This window comes from Anolis carolinensis, unplaced genomic scaffold (genome assembly GCF_035594765.1).
Source record: "Anolis carolinensis isolate JA03-04 unplaced genomic scaffold, rAnoCar3.1.pri scaffold_14, whole genome shotgun sequence".
Taxonomy (NCBI): Eukaryota; Metazoa; Chordata; class Lepidosauria; order Squamata; family Dactyloidae; genus Anolis; species Anolis carolinensis.
In genome coordinates this window covers 9,575,968-9,601,823 of record NW_026943825.1, presented here as the reverse complement: position 1 = coordinate 9,601,823, position 25,856 = coordinate 9,575,968, and the positions used below count along the sequence as shown (strand labels likewise).

At 41.9% G+C, this 25,856-nt stretch overlaps 1 protein-coding gene across 2 annotated transcripts in view; it reads right to left on the bottom strand.

Moving 5' to 3' along the window:
- Nucleotides 1-6,251: 6,251 nt before the first annotated feature.
- The window catches only part of cd244 (CD244 molecule), a 42,443-nt gene continuing 22,838 nt past the window's right edge, over nt 6,252-25,856 (bottom strand). Inside the window, exons 4-8 of one of the 2 annotated variants that reach the window (XM_062965241.1) lie at nt 24,429-24,707; nt 22,614-22,727; nt 18,204-18,298; nt 15,970-16,041; nt 6,252-7,083 (exon numbers count right to left, since the gene is read on the bottom strand). In XM_062965241.1, the coding sequence (XP_062821311.1) occupies nt 7,012-7,083; nt 15,970-16,041; nt 18,204-18,298; nt 22,614-22,727; nt 24,429-24,707 (632 nt within the window). In that variant the 3' untranslated portion in view covers nt 6,252-7,011. Of the gene's footprint in view, nt 7,084-15,969; nt 16,042-18,203; nt 18,299-20,478; nt 20,615-22,613; nt 22,728-24,428; nt 24,708-25,856 lie in introns of those variants that run through there. The other variant, XR_010001303.1, reaches the window with a different exon arrangement.

Sequence of the window (25,856 nt, the reverse complement as noted above, 5' to 3'; positions counted from 1 at the left end):
AAAAGACAAATACATAATACCATTCTCAAATGACCCGGGCATCGCCGGGTCCCCAAGCTAGTAAACCATAAAATAGTAAACGTTTGCCTATGTGGCTTTGCCTCTGCATATGCTCCTCCCTCCCTTCCTGTGAGCTGGTGCCTTTCTCCAGAAAGTTCCAAGACCAAAAGTTAGCTTGAAATCAACAAGTGAGGTCACAGGTATCACATGCCAAAGTAGGTGTGGAAGGTGAGGAAGACCCTCAGCCATTGGTCAATTTTAGATAAGCCAAGGTATATATTCTTTGTTAACTACATCACACATTGCATGGTACGGACCCATTGAAGTGGGTGTGTACAGCTGTTCTACCTTCTCATAGCTATGGTGAAAATAAACTTTGCTTAAATAAACTTTGCTCTCACGAGACTGGGTTTTCTGCCTGATTTTCCCTCCTAAGCCAGGACCCATTGAAGGTAATTGTCTTACACTAACATCTGGAAACTGGGTGGGATTTCTGGGAGTTGTAGGCCAAAACACTTGGAGACCCACAGGTTGAGAACCATTGATATAGTGTTATTAAGCTACAGTAAACCCCTTCCCCAAAGATTTATAGTTCACCAAGGGCTCAGAAATAAATATATGATTTCCCCCTGTTTTAAAAAGACCCTTCCAGACTTGTGTAGGCTCAAAGTATCAGAAGATCAGCAACAGCTATCACATCTAACCCTTTAATACATGGTTTCTGTTCTCCACGACTTTCTATATAACCTTTATCTTTTTCTATATCTATTCTATTTCATATGTATACAATATATAAACTTCTTTACCAAAATATAACCAGACAACTCCACGTGCCTGCTGAGATATTTCCTGGACAGAAAAGATGAACAAACCTCTACGAGCAAATTATCAACCCATTGTTCAGGTGTATATGCCGAGATGGGCGGTTTCCAGCCAGCCCAGATAAACCCAGTGAAGGTCTGAATGAAGCAGGAGAGACTATGATTTCACTTGATCTAGATCAGTGATTCCCAAAGGGGGCGCTGCAACGATCCAGGGGGGCGGTGATGGCACCTATTAGGACACGGGGCGGGACCAGGGGAGGGGCGGGGCCAGGGGAAGGGCGTGGCTTCTTCCCAAGAGCCCGAAACAGGGCTGAGAATCTATACCTCTCCTGAGGCTCTTGTTGGGACATAGGGGGTGGAGCTAGGGAAGGGGTAGGGGACTCCTTCCAAGAGCCCGAGACAGGGCTGAGCCTCTATACCTCTCCTGAGAGGCCTTTTATGACTAAAGGGCAGGGCTAGGAGTGGGGGCGGGGCCTCTTCGCAAGAGTGCGAGACAGGGCTGAGCCTCTGTATACCTCCCCTGAGGTGCTTGTTAGAACATGGGGGCGGGGTATAGAGGTTCAGCCCCGTCAGGCACTTGGGAAGAGGCCCCGCCCCCTCCTCTAGCCCCGCCCCCTGTCTCCTGGCAGGCGCCGCAGGACAGGGATAGAAGCTCAGCCCTGCTTCAGAGCTCGTAACTCCACCCATCCCAGTCCACCTCCCCTCACAGCTCTGCATCTTGGACTGGGGAGAGGCTTAGTCCCGCCCTCTTGAGCAGGAGCCACGCCCACCCCTCTAAGCCACGCCCCCTTTCCAGGGGACACTGAGTAATATTTTTTCTGGAAAGGGGTCGGCAGGTCAAATAAGTTTGGGAACCACTGATCTGGATATTATACCCCTATTGCTGAAGCCTGGGATCGCATTGGTTTTTGTAGCTGCCACATCACACATTTCAAGCCTTCCCAACAGATGGCCAGCCTTTGCTTAAAAAGTAGAAGATTCCACCAACGCAATATATTCCATAGCTCTATCTATCTATCTATCTATCTATCTATCTATCTATCTATCTATCTATCTATTATCATCATCATTATCATTATTATCAATATATTCCTAGCCCCTTGTTTTTGGAGGTGTTACGAGACGGACTGAATGGCAGCAGAGAAGAATTTCTGTACCAAAAGAATGAATAGAAAAAAACCCCAAGGATAGCTAACAGGAGGCCCTTCCAGACAGGCCTTATATTCCAGGATCTGATCCCAGGTTTATCCCAGATTATCTGGCAGTAGGGACTCGTGTAATCCAGTTTAAAGCAGAAGCCCTGGGATCAGATCCTGGGATATAGGGCCTGTCTGGAGGGGCCCCGAGAGCAATGGCCAAGATTTGCATCTTAGGAAGGTGCAAGATGGATAAGTGACAAAAAATAAGACTCTTATTTCTGTGGTTGCCAACCCTTCACACCTTTGCCTCCTGTGGCAAAAGGCATCGAGACCATGGCAGATGGGGAGACCTATCATTTCCCTAATGCTTGGTTTTGTCCCCTGGCAACGGAACAAATAGATAACAAACAGCATAACTGAATGCTAATGTAGGAAAGAGATGCAAATGAAAAAACACTGGAGTAGAAAACTGTAGGTCTTCTTGCAGATACTGACCATGCAGTTCTATGGAGGTTTTAGACCAGTGGTTCCCAAACTTATTTGGCCTGCCGCCCCCTTTCCAGAAAAAATATTAGCGCCTCATGGAAGGTATAGAGGCTCAGCCCTGTCTCATGCTCTTGGGAAGAGGCCCCGCCCCCACCCCTAGCCCCACCCTTTAGTCCTAAAAGGCCTCTCAGGGGAGGTATAGAGTCTCAGCCCTGTCTCATGCTCTTGGGAAGAGGCCCCGCCTCCACCCCTAGCCCCACCCTTTAGTCCTAAAAGGCCTCTTAGGAGAGGTATAGAGGCTCAGCCCTGTCTCATGCTCTTGGGAAGAGGCCCCGCCTCCACCCCTAGCCCCACCCTTTAGTCCTAAAAGGCCTCTCAGGGGAGGTATAGAGTCTCAGCCCTGTCTCATGCTCTTGGGAAGAGGCCCCGCCTCCACCCCTAGCCCCACCCTTTAGTCCTAAAAGGCCTCTCAGGAGAGGTATAGAGGCTCAGCCCTGTCTCATGCTCTTGGGAAGAGGCCCCGCCCCCACCCCTAGCCCCACCCTTTAGTCCTAAAAGGCCTCTCAGGGGAGGTATAGAGTCTCAGCCCTGTCTCATGCTCTTGGGAAGAGGCCCCGCCTCCACCCCTAGCCCCACCCTTTAGTCCTAAAAGGCCTCTCAGGAGAGGTATAGAGGCTCAGCCCTGTCTCAAGCTCTTGGGAAGAGGCCCCGCCTCCACCCCTAGCTCCGCCCTCTGTGTCCCAACAAGTGTCTCAGTAGAGGTATAGATTCTCAGCCCTGCCTCAGGCTCTTGGGAAGAAGCCCCGCCCACTCCTCTAGCTTCGCCCCATGTCCTACAGGTGCCTCAGACGCTCAGCCCTGTCTCCGCCACTTGGGAAAAGGCCCCGCCCCTCTCCTGGCCTCGCCCCCGTCTCTTAATAGGTGCCATCTCCACCCCCCTGGATCACTGCAGCGCCCACCAGGGGGCAGTAGCACCCATTTTGGGAATCACTGTTTTAGATGTTCCTTAGAGCAGTGGTTCCCAACCTTTTTTCACCAAGGACCACTTTGACAAAGGACCACTCTCTAACATTAATACAAAAAGGGTGGCAAATCAACTTTTGGTCAACTTTACATTCAATTTGGTTATTTGGGGGTGCTGATTCAGAAAAGTACATGGGACAGACTACATCAGCTATAGTTTTTGATATAGTCATCATCTATTCACCCATGGGAAATCATATCAAGAGCTGATGTAGTCTAACCAATGCAATTTTCTTAATCAGTACCCCAAATAACTCCAGGAACAGGCCTAAAAGCAAAGACACCAAGGTGCCATCCCTTCCAGGCACTACTCAAGGAGGGAAAAGGAGGAGAAGCAGCAGTCCAGAGGCTTGTCCTGTCTTTCGTGAGTAGTCAGCCTCTCCCTTCCCGACATCTCTGTTGTCTCGGCACTAGAGATGTCAGGATCACCGTATCAGCCTGGGACTGGCTGCTTCGGTTCTCTGCCATAAAGGAGGAAGGTGCGGGGAAGGGAGGCTGGGTACAGGATAGTATAGATAAGACTTCTGTTTTGTGCAGAAAATAGAAATTTGAGTTAACAGACTGTGGGCACAGTGTTTGGCCACTAGAGGGCAGATTGGAGTTAGGCTGTTATATTACAGCAGGGGTCCCCAAACTAAGGTCCGGGGGCCGGATGCGGCCCATCGAAGCTATTTATCCAGCCCCCACGGCACAAGGGCAGAAGCAGGTTGGGCTAAATGACACAAGGGGGCCTCTACTTCTCTTACAACCATTATTATTATTATTATTATTATTATTATTATTATTATTATTATTATATTGTATGACACGGCAAACAAGATAGATATGCTTGATTTCATACCACAAAATCACATTATTATTATTATTATTATTATTATTATTATTATTATTATTATTATTAACATTGAGACTGGGAAGCCATCTGTCAGGGGTGCTTTGCTTGTGCTTTTCTGCACAAAGGCAGAAGGGGATTGGACTCAATGGCCCAGGGTGTCTCTTCCAACCCTCTTTTTATTATTATTATTATTATTATTATTATTATTATTATTATTATTGTTTTATTATTATTATTATTATTATTATTTTATTGTATGAAACAGCAAATAAGATAGATATGCTGGATTTCGTATAACAAAATCACAAGTCGAACAGTTCCCAAGTGTCTAGGACTGTGTGATGTATTTATTATTATGATTATTATTAACATTGAGGCTGGGTGGCCATCTGTCAGGGGTGCTTTGCTTGTGCTTTCAGTGCACAAAAGCAGAAGGACGTGCTTTTGGATTTTGGATATTATTCAGGTGTCAGGGATATTTGCATAGAGATAACGAGATTTCTTTAGAAGTCTAATCATTAAATTCATGTATGGTTCTTTATGGGAATAGCCTAAAGATAGGTTTAGGAATGATATTTCTCATAATTTGGGGGCATGAAACCAATTTGTGTACAATGAACTATCAAAAAGCAAAGGGGGAAGTTCATATATAAAATTAATGTATACAGATAGATAGATAGATAAATAGATAGAGGTACATAGGAATTGCAAAGGCTTGCAGGGGAAAATGCCTGCATATCTCTAGCAGAGATTAATAAATATTTCAGGGGGAAAGGCTTTTATAAGATTAACTAGCTGTGCCCGGCCACGTGTTGCTGTGGCGTTGTCTGGTGGTGTTGGTGAGAAATTGTTGAGGTAGTGGTGGTATTGAATGTCTGTTGTATGGTTATCTTTATGTTTAGTATGCACACTGAAATGGATTATATGGCAGTGTGGAGTCAAGATAATCCAGTTTAAAGCAGATAATATAAGATTCTAAATGGGTTATATAGCTGTGTGGAAGGGCCTTGAGTCTACACTGCCATATAATCCAGTTCAAATCTGATAATCTGTGGAAGAGGCCTAAGTGAGGCCTAAGTCTGCCTGTCCCCTGGGCTGAGTAGGTTGCTAGAAGACCAAGTGGGCGGAGCTTAGACTTCTAACTGGCAGCAATTGGATAAAAACAATTATTCCTCTCCCTCTAATTAGGACTTCATTTTTTTTCTTTTTCTTGTATCAACCTAGAGGCGTGGATGATGGGTTGTGTTGTCAAATTTTGAGGTTGGGGGGCCTGTAGTTTTGTTGTTTTGTCCGCTGCCCTGATGCCATCACTCTTTTATATATATTCTTCTTCCTGACTTGCAAGGGCTTCTTTCCCTTTTCAAAACATTCCCTTGGTTAAGAGCGAGGGAGGCTTTGGAAAAGTAAACACTGATAAGGGAGGGTAAGATGAGAGATAAATAGATCATATATTGCAAGCAACTGGCATCCAGGCTCTGCTGCTGGCTTGACCTTGACCCAATTATAAGCCGGGGAAGGCTTTTTCAGACCATAAAAAGGGCTGAAAATCGCAGTTTATCTTTGAGGTACCTTTAAAGGGGCTGCGGCTAGTGAAGTGGGTCGCCAGCTACAGAAGATCTCCTGCCATCAGCCCTAGCTTCTGGTTACTTAGCAGTTGGAAAACAGCAATATGAGTAGATAAATAGGTACTGCTGTGGGAGGGGGAAGGTAAAAAGGCGCCCCTGAAGACATGCTGGCAATTCAACCACAGAATCGGTGTGGAAAATGGAACAACAGCACTTGGCAGAGTGGAGTACAGTCTCCAGATGCCAGAGATGAAAAAAGAGGGAAGCCTTGCCTTTGTTTATGTACTGTCTTTGTTGTCAATTGTATAACGGCATTGAACGTTTGCCATATATCTACCCTGTAATCCACTCTGAGTCTCCTCAAAGAGATAGAACGGAATATAAATAAAGTATAATATTATTATTATTGTATGACACAGCAAACAAGATAGATATGCTGGATTTCGTATCACAAAATCACAAGTCGAACACTTCCCAAGCATTTAGGAATATGTATTATTATTATTATTATTATTATTATTATTATTATTATTATTATGACACAGCAAACAAGATAGATATGCTGGATTTCATATCACAAAACCACAAGTCGAACACTTCCCAAGTGTCTAGGACTGTGTGATGTATTTCCGGATGATGCGCGCAGATCCCAGCAGGGTGGCCTTTTGCAGTTGGCAGATCGTAATTTTGTCAATGTCTATTGTTTCCAAATGCCGGCTGAGATCTTTTGGCACGGCACCCAATGTGCCGATCACCACTGGGACCACCTGCACTGGTTTCTGCCAGAGTCTTTGAAGTTCAATCTTGAGGTCCTAATAGCGGCTGAGTTTTTCCTGTTGTTTTTCGTCAATGCGACTGTCACCTGGGATGGCGACATCAATGATCCAAACCTTTTTCTTTTCCACAACTGTGATGTCTGGTGTGTTGTGTTCCAGAACTTTGTCCATCTGGATTCGGAAGTCCCACAGTATCTTTGCGTGCTCATTTTTTTAAATTATTATTATTATTGGTGATGGAATGGAGAGAAGGTCCTCTCTTCTTGGAGGAAGTTGGTCCTCAAGAACCTCTTTGAACATAACCATGTTCCTCAAGTTGAGTTTGGCTCTGCTGAGGAAGCTTTCTGTTCACAATCTGAATATTCATCGAGGAAGGACAACTTGGTTATAAAGCGGAGGGGGTACGTTGACCATGGTGCCGGCAAATGGCTGATGCTGAAGGAAGAAGAAAACATGAGTTTTGGCATTAGTCGTTCTTCATCTGGAGGAAGCAAAAGTTCTGGAAAGCAAACTTTAATGTGATTATGTGTTGTCGAAGGCTTTCATGGCTGGAATCACTGGGTTGCTGTGAGTTTTCCAGGTTGTATGTCTATGTTATATTATTGTATGGCTATGTTATAATATTATGATGTAATACAATGTAATAATAATTATAATTCACTATTATAATTGTATATTTATATTCCATGTAATATTTCTAATAATATTGCAATATAGTCATATAATATATTGTATGTACAGTATATATACTTGTAAACCGCCCTGAGTCCCCTTCGGGGTGAGAAGGGCAAGATATAAATGTCGCTAATATTAATATTGGTTCTTGCAGAAGCAGAGGCAGCAGGAGGACATTTTTGCTCCCTGGCTTCAGGTAGGATTTGGCTAAGATTTGGCTAAGATTTTAAACTGAGTGTGGGCTTGGCTCCTGTGGTCAAAGTCTAACTGCTGTGTGACTGTTGTGTTGAAAGAGAGCCAGGTACTTAAGTTGATTAACAGCAGGCATTGTTCCCTGTTAATTGAGTTTCTGGGAAAGCTTCATTTGCCAGTGTCGCGCGCGCCTGATGGTGCGCGCGAAAAAGACACTTTTACTAACTATCCTTTGCAGTACATACAGGAAACAAAACAACATAAACAAATACACAAAGAGGAGGTTAGGGGCAGTCTGCACATAAAGTGCGTGCATATTACTTAACTGTACAAAGATCCCACTTGGCCGCCACACTCACCAAGAGATGCAGCAAAAGCAAAACATTCCCATCACATGCACCAGCTGTGGCATGTTCTGCTTTTTCACACAAAAACTAGTCAACTACATCTGCTCCAAATGCAAACAGATGACTCTGATGGAGCAGAGGATCCAACAGCTCGAGCACCGTATTAAGACCCTTAAGGACATTCAGGCACTCGAGCTCTTCTTGGACACTGCACAACACTCTGCTGTAGATCTGCAGCCTGCATCACACCAACACCACCATGACCATGATCAGGAACCTTATGGGGAGATCAACTCACAGTAGACAACCCTCAGGCTTGGAAGGAGGTCACCCATAGAAGGAGACATAGGACCCGGCAGCCTCCGCAGACCTCCTCTGCTCAGCTGGATTTACACAACAGATTTGAAATTCTTACATCATTAACATACAATCAGGAAACTCATCTTGTGGAGGACCACAGTTTCTTAGATACCACTCAGTGGGCCACCCTTGATCAATGCGCAGGGGATAGCCCTGACGGGGACAGTGCATCACCACATTCACACTTATGTAATCATGCAAATGCTCCATCCCCAATCGTAGACCAGGAGCTACAGGAACATCCTTGGGAGAGTAATGGGCTCTCGGATGTATCTCAATGGATTGTCATTGATGAATGCACTGGGGATGTTGAGGAGGAGGACAACACTTTACACCTACACGAGTCACTTCAACAGGAACACTCTTCAGGGGACATACACACTGTCTTGCACAAAAGGGACCCTGTCAATCCTCAAAGGAAACAGGTCTTGGTAGTAGGTGACTCCCTCCTTAGAGGAACAGAAGCCATCATTTCCAGACCGGATGGGATGGCTCGAGAAACATGCTGCCTCCCGGGGGCAAAAATACACCATATCACTCAGAGGCTCAGCAGGCTCCTAAAGCCCCATCACCCTCCCCACCTTATGTTGATTCATGTAGGTACCAATGACACCGCTAGGCATACTTTTCAAAAGAACACAAATGATTTTTGAGCTCTGGGAACAAAGCTAAAACTGTATAATGTACATGTGATCTTTTCATCCCTCCTCCCCGTCGTAGGACACAGCTCTACAAGGGCCGGAAAAATAGTACAGGTCAATAACTGGCTCAGAAAATGGTGTCAAGAGGAGCATTTTGGCTTCCTTGACCATGGTCTACTCTTCCAAGAGGATGGACTACTGGCAAGTGATGGGGTGCATCTCACACAAGTAGAAAAACATCTTTTTGCACACAGACTCACAAACCTCATCAGGCGCACTTTAAACTAGATCCACTGGGGGAGGGGAACAACAGCCTGGCGAACACTATATTACCCATGACCACAGGGCTAAACGAAGGGCTGCAAAAACACAGCAAGGACCAAGTACGGAAAGCACAATAATCCCAAATAAACAGCTCAAGGGGAGGTCACAGGGGCTTACATGTCTTTACACCAATGCTCAGAGCATGGGAAATAAGCAAGACGAACTCCAATTCTTAGCACAGCACCACACATACGATGTCATAGGCATCACTGAAACCTGGTGGGATGACTCCCATCACTGGAATGTAGCCATTGAGGGCTATAACCTCTTTCACAGAAATAGAACAAAGGGGAGAGGAGGGGGAGTAGCTTTATATGTCAAAACAGTTACATTGCAGAAGAAATGCAAGACTGTAATCTGGGAAACCAGCTTGAAAGCATCTGGATAAGAATCAAGGGAACCGGGACTCAAAAAAATCTTGTCGTGGGTGTCTACTACAGACCTCCGAGTCAGGATGAAGGACTCGATGAAGCCTTCTGTCAACAGCTGACCAAACAGGCACAAAGAAGAGATATAGTAGTCATGGGCGATTTCAATTATCCCGATATCTGCTGGAAACTCAGCCAAAAGTACAAAGTCCAACAAATTCCTCACTTGCCTTGCAGACAATTTTATGGTCCAGAAAGTAGAAGAGGCAACAAGGGGATCAGCAACTCTTGATCTAATCTTAACAAGTGTGGAAGACCTGATCAATACAGTTGAAGTGGTTGGATCCTTAGGGGCAAGTGACCATGTGCTCCTACAGTTTGCAATACAAAGGAATGCTGAAACTAAGACAAGTCAAACACGCATTCTGGACTTTAAGAGAGCTGACTTCCAAAAAATGAAGGAATTACTGAGCGGCATTCCATGGACGCCAATATTAAAAAACAAGGGAGTTAAGGATGGATGGGAGTTTTTCAAAAGTGAAATACTCAAGGCGCAAATGCAAACAGTGCCAACAAAGAAGAAAAATAAGACAAGTGCAAAGAAGCCAAAATGGATGTCCAAAGAACTTCTAACTGAGCTAAAGCTCAAAAGTGACATGCACAAAAAGTGGAAAATGGGAGAAATCACCAAAGAAGAATTCAAACGTATAGCCAACACCTGTAGGGAAAAGGTTCGCAAGGCTAAAACGCAAAATGAGCTTAGGCTTGCCAGGGACATAAAAAACAACAAAAAAGGCTTTTTTGCTTACGTTGGTAGAAAAAGGAAGAAAAAGGAGGCGATAGGGCCACTGCAAGGAGAAGATGGGGTGATGGCGACAGGGGACAGGGGAAAGGCAGAACTGCTCAATGCCTTCTTTGCCTCGGTCTTCTCAGAAAAAGAAAGCCATCTTCAACCTCAGCAACATGGAATGGACGAAGGATTGGGGGAAATCCAACCCCAAATAGGGAAACAAGTTGTCCAGGAACATCTGGCCGCTCTAAACGAATTCAAGTCGCCAGGGCCAGATCAGATACATCCAAGAGTATTGAAGGAACTAGCGGAAGTTATTTCAGAACCACTGGCAATTATCTTCGAGAGTTCTTGGAGAACGGGAGAAGTCCCAGCAGATTGGAGGAGGGCGAATGTGGTCCCTATCTTCAAGAAGGGAAAAAAGAACGACCCAAACAATTACCGTCCGGTCAGCCTCACATCAATACCAGGCAAAATTCTGGAAAAGATCATTAAGGAAGTGGTCTGCGAACACTTCGAAACAAGTGCGGTCATTGCTAACAGTCAACACGGATTTACCAAAAACAAGTCATGCCAGACTAATCTGATCTCTTTTTTCGATAGAGTTACGAGTTGGGTTGATACAGGGAATGCCGTGGATGTAGCGTACCTGGATTTCAGTAAGGCCTTCGACAAAGTCCCCCACGACCTTCTGGCAAACAAACTAGTAAAATGTGGGCTAGACAAAACTACAGTTAAGTGGATCTGTAATTGGCTAAGCGAACGAACCCAAAGGGTGCTCACCAATGCGTCGTCTTCATCATGGAAAGAAGTCACGAGTGGAGTGCCGCAGGGCTCCGTCCTGGGCCCGGTTCTGTTCAACATCTTTATTAACGACTTAGACGAAGGGTTAGAAGGCACGATCCTCAAGTTTGCAGACGACACCAAACTGGGAGGGATAGCTAACACTCCAGAAGACAGGAGCAGAATTCAAAACGATCTTGACAGACTAGAGAGATGGGCCAAAACTCACAAAATGAAGTTCAACAGGGACAAATGCAAGATACTTCACTTCGGCAGAAAAAATGGAAATCAAAGATACAGAATGGGGGACGCCTGGCTTGACAGCAGTGTGTGCAAAAAAGACCTTGGAGTCCTCGTGGGGAACAAGTTAAACATGAGCCAACAATGTGATGCAGCAGCTAAAAAAGCCAATGGGATTCTGGCCTGCATCAATAGGGGAATAGCATCTAGATCCAGCGAAGTCATGCTCCCCTCTATTCTGCCTTGGTCAGACCACACCTGGAATCACACTGCGTCCAATTTTGGGCACCACAGTTGAAGGGAGATGTTGACAAGCTGGAAAGCGTCCAGAGGAGGGCGACTAAAATGATTAAGGGTCTGGAGAACAAGCCCTATGAGGAGCGGCTTAAAGAGCTGGGCATGTTTAGCCTGCAGAAGAGAAGGCTGAGAGGAGACATGATAGCCATGTACAAATACGTGAAGGGAAGTCATAGGGAAGAGGGAGCAAGCTTGTTTTCTGCTGCCCTGCAGACTAGGACATGGAACAATGGCTTCAAACTACAGGAAAGGAGATTCCACCTGAACATCAGGAAGAACTTCCTCACTGTGAGAAGGGCTGTTCGACAGTGGAACTCTCTTCCCCAGACTGTGGTGGAGGCTCCTTCCTTGGAGGCTTTTAAGCAGAGGCTGGATGGCCATCTGTCGGGGGTGCTTTGAATGCGATTTCCTGCTTCTTAGCGGGGGGTTGGACTGGATGGCCCATAAGGTCTCTTCCAACTCTACTATTCTATGATTCTATGATTCTATAATAATAATAATAATAATATTCCAGAAGCAATGTGACTATTCATTTGATGATGTACCAAGGACTATATATAGGTCAAGAATCTATATCTATATATATAAAAGAGTGATGGCATCACGGCAATTCACAAAACAACAAAAGTACAGGCCCCCCAACCTCAAAATTTGACAACACAACCCATCATCCACGCCTCAAGGTTGATACAACAAAAAGAAAAGAAAAATAAAGTCCTAATTAGAGGGAGAGCAATAATTTTTTTTATCAAATTGCTGCCAGTTTAGAGGGCTAATCTCTGCCCACTTGGTTGCCTAGCAACCAAGGGACAGCCAGGTTTCAGTTAGGGGACAGGCAGATTTAGGCCTCACTTAGGCTTCTTCCACAGATTATCTAATTTGCACTGGATTATATGGCAGTGTAGACTCAAGGCCCTTCAACACAGCTATATAACCCATTTATAATCTTATATTATCTGCTTTGCACTGGATTATCTTGACTCTACACTACCATATAATCCACTTCAGTGTGCATTTTATACAGCTGTGAAGAAGGAGCCTCATATAATCCAGTTCTGAGCAGATAATATAAGATTAGAAATATACAGTAGAGTCTCACTTATCCAACGTAAACAGGCCGGCAGGATAAGTGAATATGTTGGATAATAAGAAGGGATTCAGGAAAAGCCAATTAAACATCAAATTAGGTAATCGTTATACAAATTAAGCACCAAAACATCATATTATACAACAAATTTGACAGAAAAAGTAGTTCCATGCGCAGTAATGCTATGTAGTATTTACAGTAGAGTCTCACTTATCCAACGTTCTGGATTATCCAACGCATTTTTGTAGTCAATGCTTTCAATATATCGTGATATTTTGGTGATAAATTCATAAATATAGTAATTACTATATAGCATTACTGTGTACTGAACTACTTTTTCTGACAAATTTGTTGTCTAACATGATGTTTTGGTGCTTAATTTGTAAAATCATAACTTAATTTGATGTTTAATAGGGTTATCCTTAATTCCTCATTATCCAACATATTCGCTTATCCAACGTTCTGCCGGCCCGTTTATGTTGGATAAGTGAGACTCTACTGTACTGTATTTACAAATTTACCACTAAAATATCACAATGAATTTAAAACACTGACTACAAAAACATTGATTTTGAAAGGGCAGACTGCGTTGGATAATCCAGAACATTGTATAAGCGAATGTTGGATAAGTGAGATTCTTCTTTAATATGAAATAATTACTGGGATAGAATAATGCAGAACAATATAATCTCTAAAACCAGGACAGTAAATAAACAGGGGAATTCCACACAGGAAACAATCAGGGCCAGCTAACACCTCCCAACAAAGTATTCCCATCATCAAAGTCTGGCAAATCCTGTTTTCTCAGGGCCACAGACAGTAGAAGCACATAAAATATCGCAAACAACACCACTCTGAAAACAAGGGAATTCCAGACAGGAAACAATCAGGGCCAGCTAACACCTCCCAACAAAAAATTCACTCAGGGAGGAAACAGCCAGGCTTTAAAGCTGCAAGGCCATTACATCCTAATCATTTTTCCTAATTGCAGCATTCATACTTGCCTCCAACAAACAAAAAAAACCAGTCAGAAATATTGTATATTCACAACCTTTAGGAAATAATATCCCCTGATGGCGCAGCGTGTTAAAGCGCTGAGCTGCTGAACTTTTGGACCGAAAGGCCACAGGTTTGAATTGGGGGAGCGGAGAGAGCCCCCACTGTTAGCCCCAGCTTCTGCCAACCCAGAAGTTCGAAAACATGCAAATATGAGTGCATCAATAGGTACTGCTCCGGGGGGAAGGTAACGCCGCTCCATGTAGTCATCCCACATGACCTTGGAGGAGTCTACGGACAACGCCGGCTCTTCGGCTTAGAAATGGAGATGAGCACCAACCTCCAGAGTAAGACACGACTGGACTTAATGTCTGGGGAAAACCTTTACCCTTGACCTTAACTACCACCAATTCCTCAATACTTTATTTCCCATACCACCAGACTTCGCCACAGCAACGCGTGGCCGGGCACAGCTAGTGTATATATATAAAAATTTCCTGGGCAATTTAACTATGGAGTAAACAACAAAACCACTGAACCAAATCACACCAAATTTGGCCACAAAAGACATAGTCATCCAGTCTATGTCTTTCAAACAAAGAAACCTAGAAAAACAAAGCTCAAATTAGAGGACAAGGAAGAGCTGTTTTCCACCTTTATAAACACAGCTCAGAAAGGTAGAGCCCCGCCAGCTTTAGGCCCCGCCCACTGTCTCCTGGCAACCCACATTTAATGGCGCCCAAGGCCTCTTCACTCAGGCCTCTTCCACATTGCCTATAAAATACAGATTATCTGATTTGAACTGGATTATATGGCAGTCCCTCCCACGCAGCTATATAACACAGAATTCCAAGGCACATAATCCAGCGTATCTGCTTTGAACTGGATTATCTTGAGTCCACACTGCCATATAAACCAATTCAGTGCGGATTTTATACAGCTGTGTAGGTCTCATATAATCCAGTTCTACACAGATAATATAAGATTATAAATATAAAATATTTACTGTGGTATAATAATACAGAACGATATACTGTATATACTCGAGTATAAGCCTCGTTTTTTGGCCCATTTTTAAGACTGAAAAAGCCCCCCTCGACATACTCGGGTGAAGGTCCTGGTTGGTTTACATAATAATAATAATGATAGTAATAATAATGACTTTGGTAATACACAGTGCTTCACTCCCTTCTCAGCTTCCTTTCTGGAAGAATCCTTTCTTGGGAGGTGTTAGCTGGCCCTGATTGTTTCCTTTGTGGAATTTCCAATTTTCCTGCTTTCAGACTGTTGGTCTTTATTTACTGTCCTGGTTTTAGAGATTATATTGTTCTGCATTATTCTATCCCAGTAATTATTTCATATTAAAGTAAAATCTCACTCCAACATTCGCTTATACAATGTTCTGGATTATCCAACGCAGTCTGCCTTTTCATAAGCAATGTTTTTGTAGTCAGTGTTTTAAATTCATTGTGATGTTTTAGTGGTAAATTTGTAAATACAGTACAGTAGAGTCTCACTTATCCAACATAAATGGGCCGGCAGAATGTTGGATAAGTGAATATGTTGGATAATAAGGAGGCATTAAGGAAAAGCCTATTAAACATCAAATTAGGTTATGATTTTACAAATGAAGCACCAAAACATCATTAGACAACAAATTTGGTAGAAAAAGTAGTTCAATACGCAGTAATGCTATGTAGTAATTACTGTATTTATGAATTTAGCACCAAAATATCACGATATATTGAAAACATTGACTACAAAAATGCATTGGATAATCCAGAATGTTGGATAAGCGAGTGTTGGATAAGTGAGACTCTACTGTACCTACTATACAAAAGTGCCAGTGCCTCACCAAACTACAGCTCCCAGGATTACATAGCATTGAGTCACAATAATTAGTGTCAAACTGCATTAAATCCACAGTGTAGATGCACGCTCAGTTATCAGAATGGGAAACGGTTGGTTAAAAAAACACACCACATAATAATGACCTCTCAGGGTCATTGAAAGAACCGCAAAGATCCCAGTTCAACCCTTCTTTCCTCTTTGTCAGATACATATGTTTAAAGAGAATTCTTGTTCCTGTTTCAATGGAAGTTGGTTTGGCCTTATATAGAAAAACAGGACGTTCTGTTTACTGAGCTAAAAAAGAAGAAATAGTTCCCAGGCTTAGAGAAAACATTGAAGCGGGGGTTCTTATTAAATTTGGGCAATTTACCTGGTATTGTTCGCCTGCCGATATTTCGCCAATATTTTCATAGATAACCTCTGGAGGGCTCCTGTCCTTGGCCTAAAAAATAATATTTTATGCATTATAGTCCTATCTTAAGACTGCATTTTTAAGAAAAGGAAGACAAAAGAGTAAAAATATATAACTAAAGCCAAAACACATTACACATTATACTCGAGGATAAGCTGACCCGAATACAAGCCAAGGCACCTAATTTTACCACAAAAAAACTGGGATAACGTATTGATCCAAGTATAAGCCGAAGGTGGGAAATGGAGCAGCTACGGGTAAATTTAAAAATAAAAATAAATACCAATAAAAATACATTAATCGAGGCATCAGTAGGTTAAATAATGGATATATATGTACAGGTACATGGATCTATATGTATATAGGATTTTCAAGGACCTGCAAACATATGAGGGGAAAATTCATATATAAAATTATTTAGATAGATACATAGATTAATGTAGATAGATAGATAGATAGATAGATAGATAGATAGATAGATAGATAAAGACATAGTGATTGCAAATGCATGCAGGGGGTTAATCCCTATATCTCTGTAGCAGAGATTAACAAATATTTCAGGGGAAAATGCTTTCATAAGATTAATATTTTTCTTCCTGACTTGCAAGGGCGTCTTTCCCTTTTCAAAACATTCCCTTGGTTAAGAGCGAGGGAGGCTTTGGAAAACACACTGATAAGGGTAAGAGAGGAATATATCATTATTTTTTTTGCAATATAGTTTTTATTTCTTAAAGATAAGGATACATCGAAAGTGGGGGAACAAACTAGATAGTGGAGATTAGGAAAAGAGAGTAAGAGGGACATAGAAAAAAACAATAGGATAAAAAAACATATATAACACATATAAACATATAAAACAATATATATGAAGAGGAGAAAAAAATAAAAATAAAAATAAAAGTTGGGGGAGTGGTGCTGACTTCCCATCCATGCTTCGCAGACCTTTCTTTCGTTTTCGTTGACAGTTTCTTTCATTTATTCTAGCCTCCATCTTTTAATTTGTTTTTATATGCAAGACAGATCTATCATGACGTTCATTCTTCTTTCTCTTAAGTTTACGACTTTTGTCCAATCTGTTTTAATATTTCCCTTCTCTTATCTTTTATGTCAGTATATCCTTGTGCATAATATCTATTGTTTTAATCAGCCAATCTTCAATATTTGGGACTTCTTCCTTTTTCCATATTTTTGCTGAAATCAATCTTGCTGCTGCGCTAGTATGAAAGAATACACAAAATGACGCAAAAATGTTAGGAATTTAATTTAAATTAAAACGAGAAACATACTTATTTGAATTCACAACTACAACATTAAACAAAAATGAAGATAGTTTAATGTTGTAGTTGTGAATTCAAATAAGTATGTTTCTGGTTTTAATTTAAATTAAATTCCTAACATTTTTTGCATCATTTTGTGTGCTGACTTCCAAAATTCTTTAATTTTTGGGCAGTCCCACATTTGGTGGAAGAAAATTCCTGATTTTTTCCCACATTTCCAGCATAGTTTGGAGGGTTTTTTAAGATTAAATTTTGCTAGCCTTTCCGGAGTGTAATACCAGCGGAATTGCATCTTGTACCAATTTCTCTAATATCAATTGCTGCCGTGTATTTTATTTTTTTCTCCAAATCTCTTCCCAAAGATCCAAATTTAAATTATGTTCTACATCCTTTGCCCATTTGATCATACATCCCTTGATTTGTTCTTTTTCTGTTACCCATACTAATAATTGTTGATAATTTTATTAATTTTGTGTCTTTTTGCATTACAATTTCCCACATTCCATTTTCCTGATTGAAACTCTTTTTAGAGTCCTCTTTGTAACTTGCTTGTACTTGATAGTATTGGTACCATGAAATATGTTCGTGTGGTTTTTTTTAATTTTGGTTTGTGTTTTGTTCAGATGGATCTATGTATATTGGATAGGAGGGAAAAATTCATATATAAAATTAATGTATAGAGATATTGCAAATATCTGTATCTAACTATATACATTAATTGCAGATGCATGCTTGGGGTTAATGCCTATGTATCTGTAGGAAAGCTTAACAAGTTATTACGCTGTAATGTCAACATTGCTATCATAGTATGCACTAAATATTTCATTATGCATGAAATGACGATCACAACTCTTTCTTTTCTTCTGTGTACCAGTATAGGGCTGCCTATATATTACATGGGCAAGGTAAACTTACCTGGGTCTGATCACCTGTATGAAGTCTCTTCTGCCCGATGTTTTCATAGAGTGTCTCTGGAGTGTTGATCTCCTTGTTCTTTTTGAAGTTAAAAGCTGCAGAGCAAAGCTAAATGTGAGTGTAATGAGGCACCGAAGAAAGTCGATTCAATTCAACAATATCGAGCCCAGAGAAATAGTAGTGTCACTCATAGAATCATATTAGAAGAGACCTCATGGGCCATCCAGTCCAACCCCCCGCTAAGAAGCAGGAAATCGCATTCAAAGCACCCCCGACAGATGGCCATCCAGCCTCTGCTTAAAAGCCTCCAAAGAAGGAGCCTCCACCACAGTCTGGGGAAGAGAGTTCCACTGTCGAACAGCCCTTCTCACAGTGAGGAAGTTCTTCCTGATGTTCAGGTGGAATCTCCTTTCCTGTAGTTTGAAGCCATTGTTCCGTGTCCTAGTCTGCAGGGCAGCAGAAAACAAGCTTGCTCCCTCCTCCCTATGACTTCCCTTCACGTATTTGTACATGGCTCTCATGTCTCCTCTCAGCCTTCTCTTCTGCAGGCTAAACATGCCCAGCTCTTTAAGCCTCTCTTTATAGGGCTTGTTCTCCAGACCCTTAATCATTTTAGTCGCCCTCCTCTGGACGCTTTCCAGCTTGTCAACATCTCCCTTCAACTGTGGTGCTCAAAATTGGACACAGTATTCCAGGTGTGGTCTGACCAAGGCAGAATAAAGGGGGAGCATGACTTCCCTGGATCTAGACGCTATACCCATTTTGTTGGCTCATGTTTAACTTGTTGTCCACGAGGACTCCAAGGTCTTTTTCGCACACACTGCTGTCAAGCCAGGCGTCCCCCATTGTGTATCTTTGCATTCCATTTTTTCTGCCGAAGTGAAGTATCTTGCATTTGTCCCTGTTGAACTTCATTTTGTTAGTTTCGGCCCATCTCTCTAGTCTGTCAAGATCGTTTTGAATTTGCTCCTGTCTTCTGGGGTGTTAGCTATCCCTCCCAGTTTGGTGTCCTCTGCAAACTTGATGATCGTGCCTTCTAACCCTTCGTCTAAGTCGTTAATAAAGATTCTGAACAGAACCAGGCCCAGGACGGAGCCCTGCGGCACTCCACTTGTCACTTCTTTCCATGATGAAGACACATTGGTGAGCACCCTTTGGGTTCGTTCGCTTAGCCAGTTACAGATCCATCTAACCATAGGTTTGTCTAGCCCACATTTTACATTCTGGCTTCTTTGCACTTGTCTTATTTCTCTTCTTTGTTGGCACTGTTTGCATTTGCGCCTTGAGTATTTCACTTTTGAAAAACTCCCATCCATCCTTAACTCCCTTGTCTTTTAATATTGGCGTCCATGGAATGCCGCTTAGTAATTCCTTTTCCAGAATGCGTGTTTGACTTGTCTTAGTTTCAGCCTTCCTTTGTATTGCAAACTGCAGGAGCACATGGTCACTTGCCTCTAAGGATCCAACCACTTCGACTGTATTGATCAGGTCTTCTACATTTGTTAAGATTAGATCAAGAGTAGCCAATCCCCTTGTTGCCTCTTCTACCTTCTGGACCATAAAATTGTCTGCAAGACAAGTGAGGAATTTGTTGGACTTTGTACTCTTGGCCGAGTTTGTTTTCCAGCAGATATCGGGATAATTGAAATCGCCCATGACTACTATATCTCTTCTTTGTGCCTGTTTGGTCAGCTGTTGACAGAAGGCTTCATCGAGTCCTTCATCCTGACTCGGAGGTCTGTAGTAGACACCCACAACAAGATTTTTTTGAGTCCCGGTTCCCTTGATTCTTATCCAGATGCTTTCAAGCTGGTTTCCCGGATTACAATCTTGCATTTCTTCTGCAGAGTAACTGTTTTTTTTACATATAAAGCTTTGTTCTATTTCTGTGAAAGAGGTTATAGCCCTCAATGGCTAAATTCCAGTGATGGGAGTCATACCACCAGGTTTCAGTGATGCCTATGACATCGTATGTGTGGTGCTGTGCTAAGACTTGGAGTTCGTCTTGCTTATTTCCCATGCTCTGTGCATTAGTGTAAAGACATGTAAGCCCCTGTGACCCCTCCTCAAGCTGTTCATTTCGGATTATCGTGCTCTCTGTACTTGTTCCTTTTGGCGGTTCCCTGTGGTCGTGGGTAATATAGTGTTCGCCAGGCTGTATGCAAATGGCCGTCGCAAAAGCATGTTGCAGCAAACAAAGAATTTATACCTTTGGCTTATCTAAAATTGACCAATGGCTTAATGGTCTTCCACACCCACTTGGCATAAGTGATACCTGTGACCTCGTTGATTCCACACTGTTTGGTCTTGGAACTTTCTGGAGAAAGGCACCAGTTCACAGGAAGGAAGGGGCATATGCAGAGGCAAAACCACATAGGCAAAAGTTTACAATTTTCTGGCTTATGGTCCATCTATCAAAGAAAGAGATGAGATTAATTTGGTATTACGTTTTGGATAAATCTGTGTTGACCGTTGCTCTGCTTTGGTTAGATCTCACCTGAGAAAAGTACCAATGTGGCTTAGTGGTTTGAATATCAGGCTGGGACTTGTTCGAATCCACCTAAGAGATGCCACCCAAAGCTTAGGAAGCACATCTCGATTTATTTATTTATATACAGTATATTCCGCCTTCACCCCGAAGGGGACTCAGGGTGGATCACATTGCACATATAAGGCAAGCATTCAATGCCATATAACATAGAACAGAGACAGACGCAATTTAAACCTTCTCCAGCTTCCAGCTTCCTGAGGGTATGTATAAAGGAATGATGCAGGGGGGAATCTTTTAAATCCCACCTCTGCAACCAATATAAAGAAGGCGCTGACACCAAATATATCGTACCCACTCTCCACTCTTCTCACGCTTACACGTAAGCACATGTATGTGAGATGCGAGGATATACCGTTTGATTTTAGATTTTCTTTTTTAAATGTCTTTAGGATTTTTATTGTTAAATGTGTCTGAGGCAAACCTTCCCACACTGTTTCTACCCCTGGCTCCCAAACTGATGTTCACTATGAGGTTTTTCTGTGGTATTTTATTGTTGTATTGCTGGAACTTTTATTAAGACTTCTTGATTGAAAATATACACTGCGGAGGCTCTTGAAGTTGAAAATAGAATAAATATTTATTTTCTTAAAAACAGGCAAATGATTACTTCAGAGAGGTATATTAGCGTAAACGGTTACAGGCGTTCTTCAGCTCAACATAGTTGTATGTTTCAGAATTACTTCACTTAGTTTCAAGCAGTTCAAACCAACCAATCTATTGGTTACAAATACCAATCTTGAGTGTGGTTAGAAAGGGGGAGGAGCTTAGAGAGAGACTCCTAGGATTGGCCAGCCAGATCAGATGGGAGGAGCTATTTGGTGATAATAGTTCCCCTGGGTTGTTAATTTAACCTAGTCCTTCTTTAACCAGCCCAGTAGTGAGAGTCAATCCCTTGAGTTATCTTCCCCGCAAGAGATCCAAACTGCCTGACCTAGACTGTCAGTTTCCACAGCTTTTAGTTTTCTCTCTCACACCCTCCAAACTCCAAAACCGAACTGTTCTCTTCAAACCCTAAAACCAGAACTCTCTTGAGTTCCTTTTTTCCTCTGCACTCTAGGACTTGGCTCCTCCCATCTGATCTGGCTGGCCAATCCTAGGAGTCTCTCTCTAAGCTCCTCCCCCTTTCTAACCACACTCAAGATGGTTGCCTGGCATTTCTCTACAAAATGGATGCCTGCCTCACTCACTGTTATCAAGGCTTCATTCCAGGCCTAATAGGTAAGATTCACTACAGTATGCTTAATTCCAGCCACAGGGGAAGCAGCTGCTTCATCATCCACTGCGACGGCAACTTCCTCATTCTTATGGTGTAAATTAGCCTCCCCACATATAAGTGGTACCTAAATTTCCTACTTGATAGATGCAACTTTCGGGTTGCTTAGGTCAATAACGAGCAGGGGCTATTTTTTTATTTTAATTGTCAGGTGCTCACCCCGACACAGGCTGGCCTTGAACTCATGACCTCTTGGTCAGAGTGATTTATTGCAGCTGGCTGCTAACCAGCCTGCACCACAGCCTGGCTCGATGTCAAGAGCTGTTTGACTACTTAGTAAAGCAATTGATTCATCTTTGTAGGTCTTTAACCGATCCTTGGTTCAAAGTGCATGGACTAGATGACCTTTGGAGTTCGTTCAAACTATAAGATTCTATGGTTCAAGGAAATACGTTGGTTCATTTCCATCAAAAAAGCCCAAGTTATAGAAATTGGGTCTCCAAAGGTCATCCAGTTCAACCTGAGCAAAAAGTCACCACCAAACCATGATGGCCATCTATACTCAAGAAGGAGAGTCCATCACCTTCCACTAACGCATCCTAACCCTTCCATTCTCAGAGACCACAAAGGAACAGGGGTTTCCTACCTGTAATTGCTGACTTTTTCCTGCTTTTCTTCTTCCACATCCAACTGCCCAAACCTGCTGCAGCCACAATAGGGATTAACAGAAGGACTAAAAGGTGGTATCTCCATGTTTGGCCTTGAAGAAGAAAGGAGAGTTTGACCATCTCATCAAAATATACAGAAGAAGAATCAATAGCCCCAGCAAAAAATTAACCTTAGCTTAAGGTTGTTGTGTGTTTTCCGGGCTGTTGCGCCCACATCTATGGCAGGCATTCTCCGAGGTTGTGAGGTATGGAGAAACTAAGCAACGAAGGTTTATATATTTATGGAAGTTCCTGAATGGGGAAACAACTCTTGACTGTTGAAGACCAGTGTGAATGTTGTCATTAATCACCTTTGTTAGCATTAATTAGGCACGGAGAAGGCTCTTTCGTTCCCACCAGCCGCACTTGGGATGGGGTGGGACAACTTGAAGACACACAACATCTCTTCATCTATCTCAGTCTATCCATCTATCCAAATATCTATTTATCCATCCATCAATTTATCCCATCCATCTGGTCATCTGGCCATCTATCCATCAATCCAACTATCTAAATATCTATCCAAATATCCATCTACCCATCTATCCAACTAGCCATTTAGCAATCTAGCCATCTAACCATCTATCCATCTATCAACTATCCAACTATCTATATCCACTAGCCATCTATCCATCTATCTATCCAACTATCTAAATCCAACTAGCCATCTATCCAACTACCTATCTATCAATCTATCTATCCAACTATCTTATCCAACTAGCCATCTAACCATCTATCCATCTAGCCATCTATCAATCCAGCTATCCATCCATCCATCCGTCTGTCCAATCATCCATCTATCCAACTATCTATATCCACTAGCCATCTAAAATATCGTCCTATCCATTTATGATAATCGGTTGTTTGAGATGCTTCCAAGAGAACATAAACCCAGCAATATGTTTGCCTTAGGAAGACCATAAGTTAGACAACTTGAATGCACACATCTATCATCTATCTATCTATCTATCTATCTATCTATCTATCTATCTATCTATCTATCTATCTATCCATCCATCCATCCATCCATCCATCCATCCATCCATCCATCCAACTATCCAAATATATATCTATCCAAATGTCAATCTACCCATCTATCCAACTAACCATCTAACCATCTAACAACTATCCATCTATCCAACTATTTATATCCAACTAGCCATCTATCCATCTATCATCTATCTATCTATCTATCTATCTATCTATCTATCTATCTATCTATCTATCTATCTATCCATCCAACTAGCCATCTAATCTATCCATCCATCCATCCATCCATCCATCCATCCATCCATCCATCCATCACTCCAACTATCCAAATATCCATCTCCCCATCTATCCAACTATCCAACTAGTCATCTAACCATCTGTCCATCTATCCAACTATCTATATCCAACTAGCCATCTATCCAACTATATCTATCCAACTAGCCATCTAATCATCTATCCATCTATCCGTCTATCCAATCAGCCATCTAGCACTCTCCATCCAACTATCCACGTATCCATCTATCTAACTATCCATCTATTCATCTATCTAACTATCCTCCTATCCATCTATGATAATCTTTGAGATGCTTCCAAGAGAACATAAAAATGGGAAGGAAACTCTGCAATATGTTTGCCTTAGGAAGACTGTAAGTTAGACAACTGAAAGGCACACAACAGCATCTATCTATCTATCTATCTATCTATCTATCTATCTATCTATGATCACGGACTCTGAGATGCCTCCAAGAGAATAGATGACTTACTTGCATTTGAGCAGATGTTGAACAATTTGATGGACGCAACCTTTTTATCTGCAGGATTGCTGGAGCTGCAGTTGATGGTGGAGTCCGAATAGTTGCCCCAGAGGAACAAGTGGAGATATGTGCCATTGTTGGATTGCTGACTGAGCCCCCAATATGGTCTTCCTTCCCAGGAGATGTTAACTCCCTTAGTTCCAGTTACTTGACATTGCAAGGTCACGTTACACCCTTTCGGAGATATAGACAAATTACTGGGAAGGATCCGTGGGGCTGGAGCTTCCCCTGTTAAATATAAATTGGGTTGATCAAAAACAATCATGTCAAATGAACCCCCCCCCCTCCAAATGTCTCCCTTTTTATAGAAACATGCTTTGTAGATCAGGGGAAAGCTGTGGATGTAATATACCGTATATACTCGAAAAGCCAAGTTTTTCAGCGCTTTTTATAATCGGGTAAAGGTCAAGGCCAGAAACAGAGCCTGCAGGCTGTTGCTTGCAATATGTGACCTATTTATCTCTTCTCCCTTATCAGTGTGTTTTCTTTTGCAAAGCCTCCCTTGCTCTTAATCAAGGGAATGTTTTGAAAAGAGAAAGATGCCCTTGCAAGTCAGGAAGAAGGAAAATATATATCCATATATATTCATAAGATTGAAAGCATTTTCCCCTGAAATATTTGTTAAACTCTCCAGATATATCGGCATTGCAAGTTTTTGCAATCCCTATGTACCTTTATATTTGTAGCTATCTATATACATTAATTTTATATATGAATTTTCCCCTCATATGTTTGCAGGTCTTTGGAAATCCTTTATGCATATAGATCCATGTACCTGTGTATCTGTAGCCATACATACACATTATTTTTATATATGAATTTACCATCATATGTTTGCAAGTCTCTGCAAATTCTATATAGATATAATTATCTATATAGAGATGTCTGGATAGATATGAATATATTCTTACCTACCTATATATAGGGCTTGGAAATATTACAGGGGGGAAATGAACACACAAATATATATAGACATGTCTAGATAGATATGATATATAGGGCTTGCAAATATTGTAAGGGAAATGCACACACACATATATATATAGAGAGAGAGAGGATTTGCAAACATTTCAGGGGGAAATGCATTGTGAAATTAGTATCTATAATTATAGATCTATATCTAGCTCTGCATTGTTTATATAAGCATTGAATGTTTGCCTGTTACTATGTTGGATGCCGGCCTGAGTCCCCATGGGGAGATAGGGTGGGATTCAAATGAAGTTTTTATTATTATTATTATTAGATTATTGTTGATGCCAAATAGTTTTTGTTATCCCTACTTTTCCACTTATAGAGCTAATTTATTGTTTTTCTTTGAGATATGGTAAATATTCAAAAACATTTAACCTACTGATGCCTCCATTAATGTAATTTTAT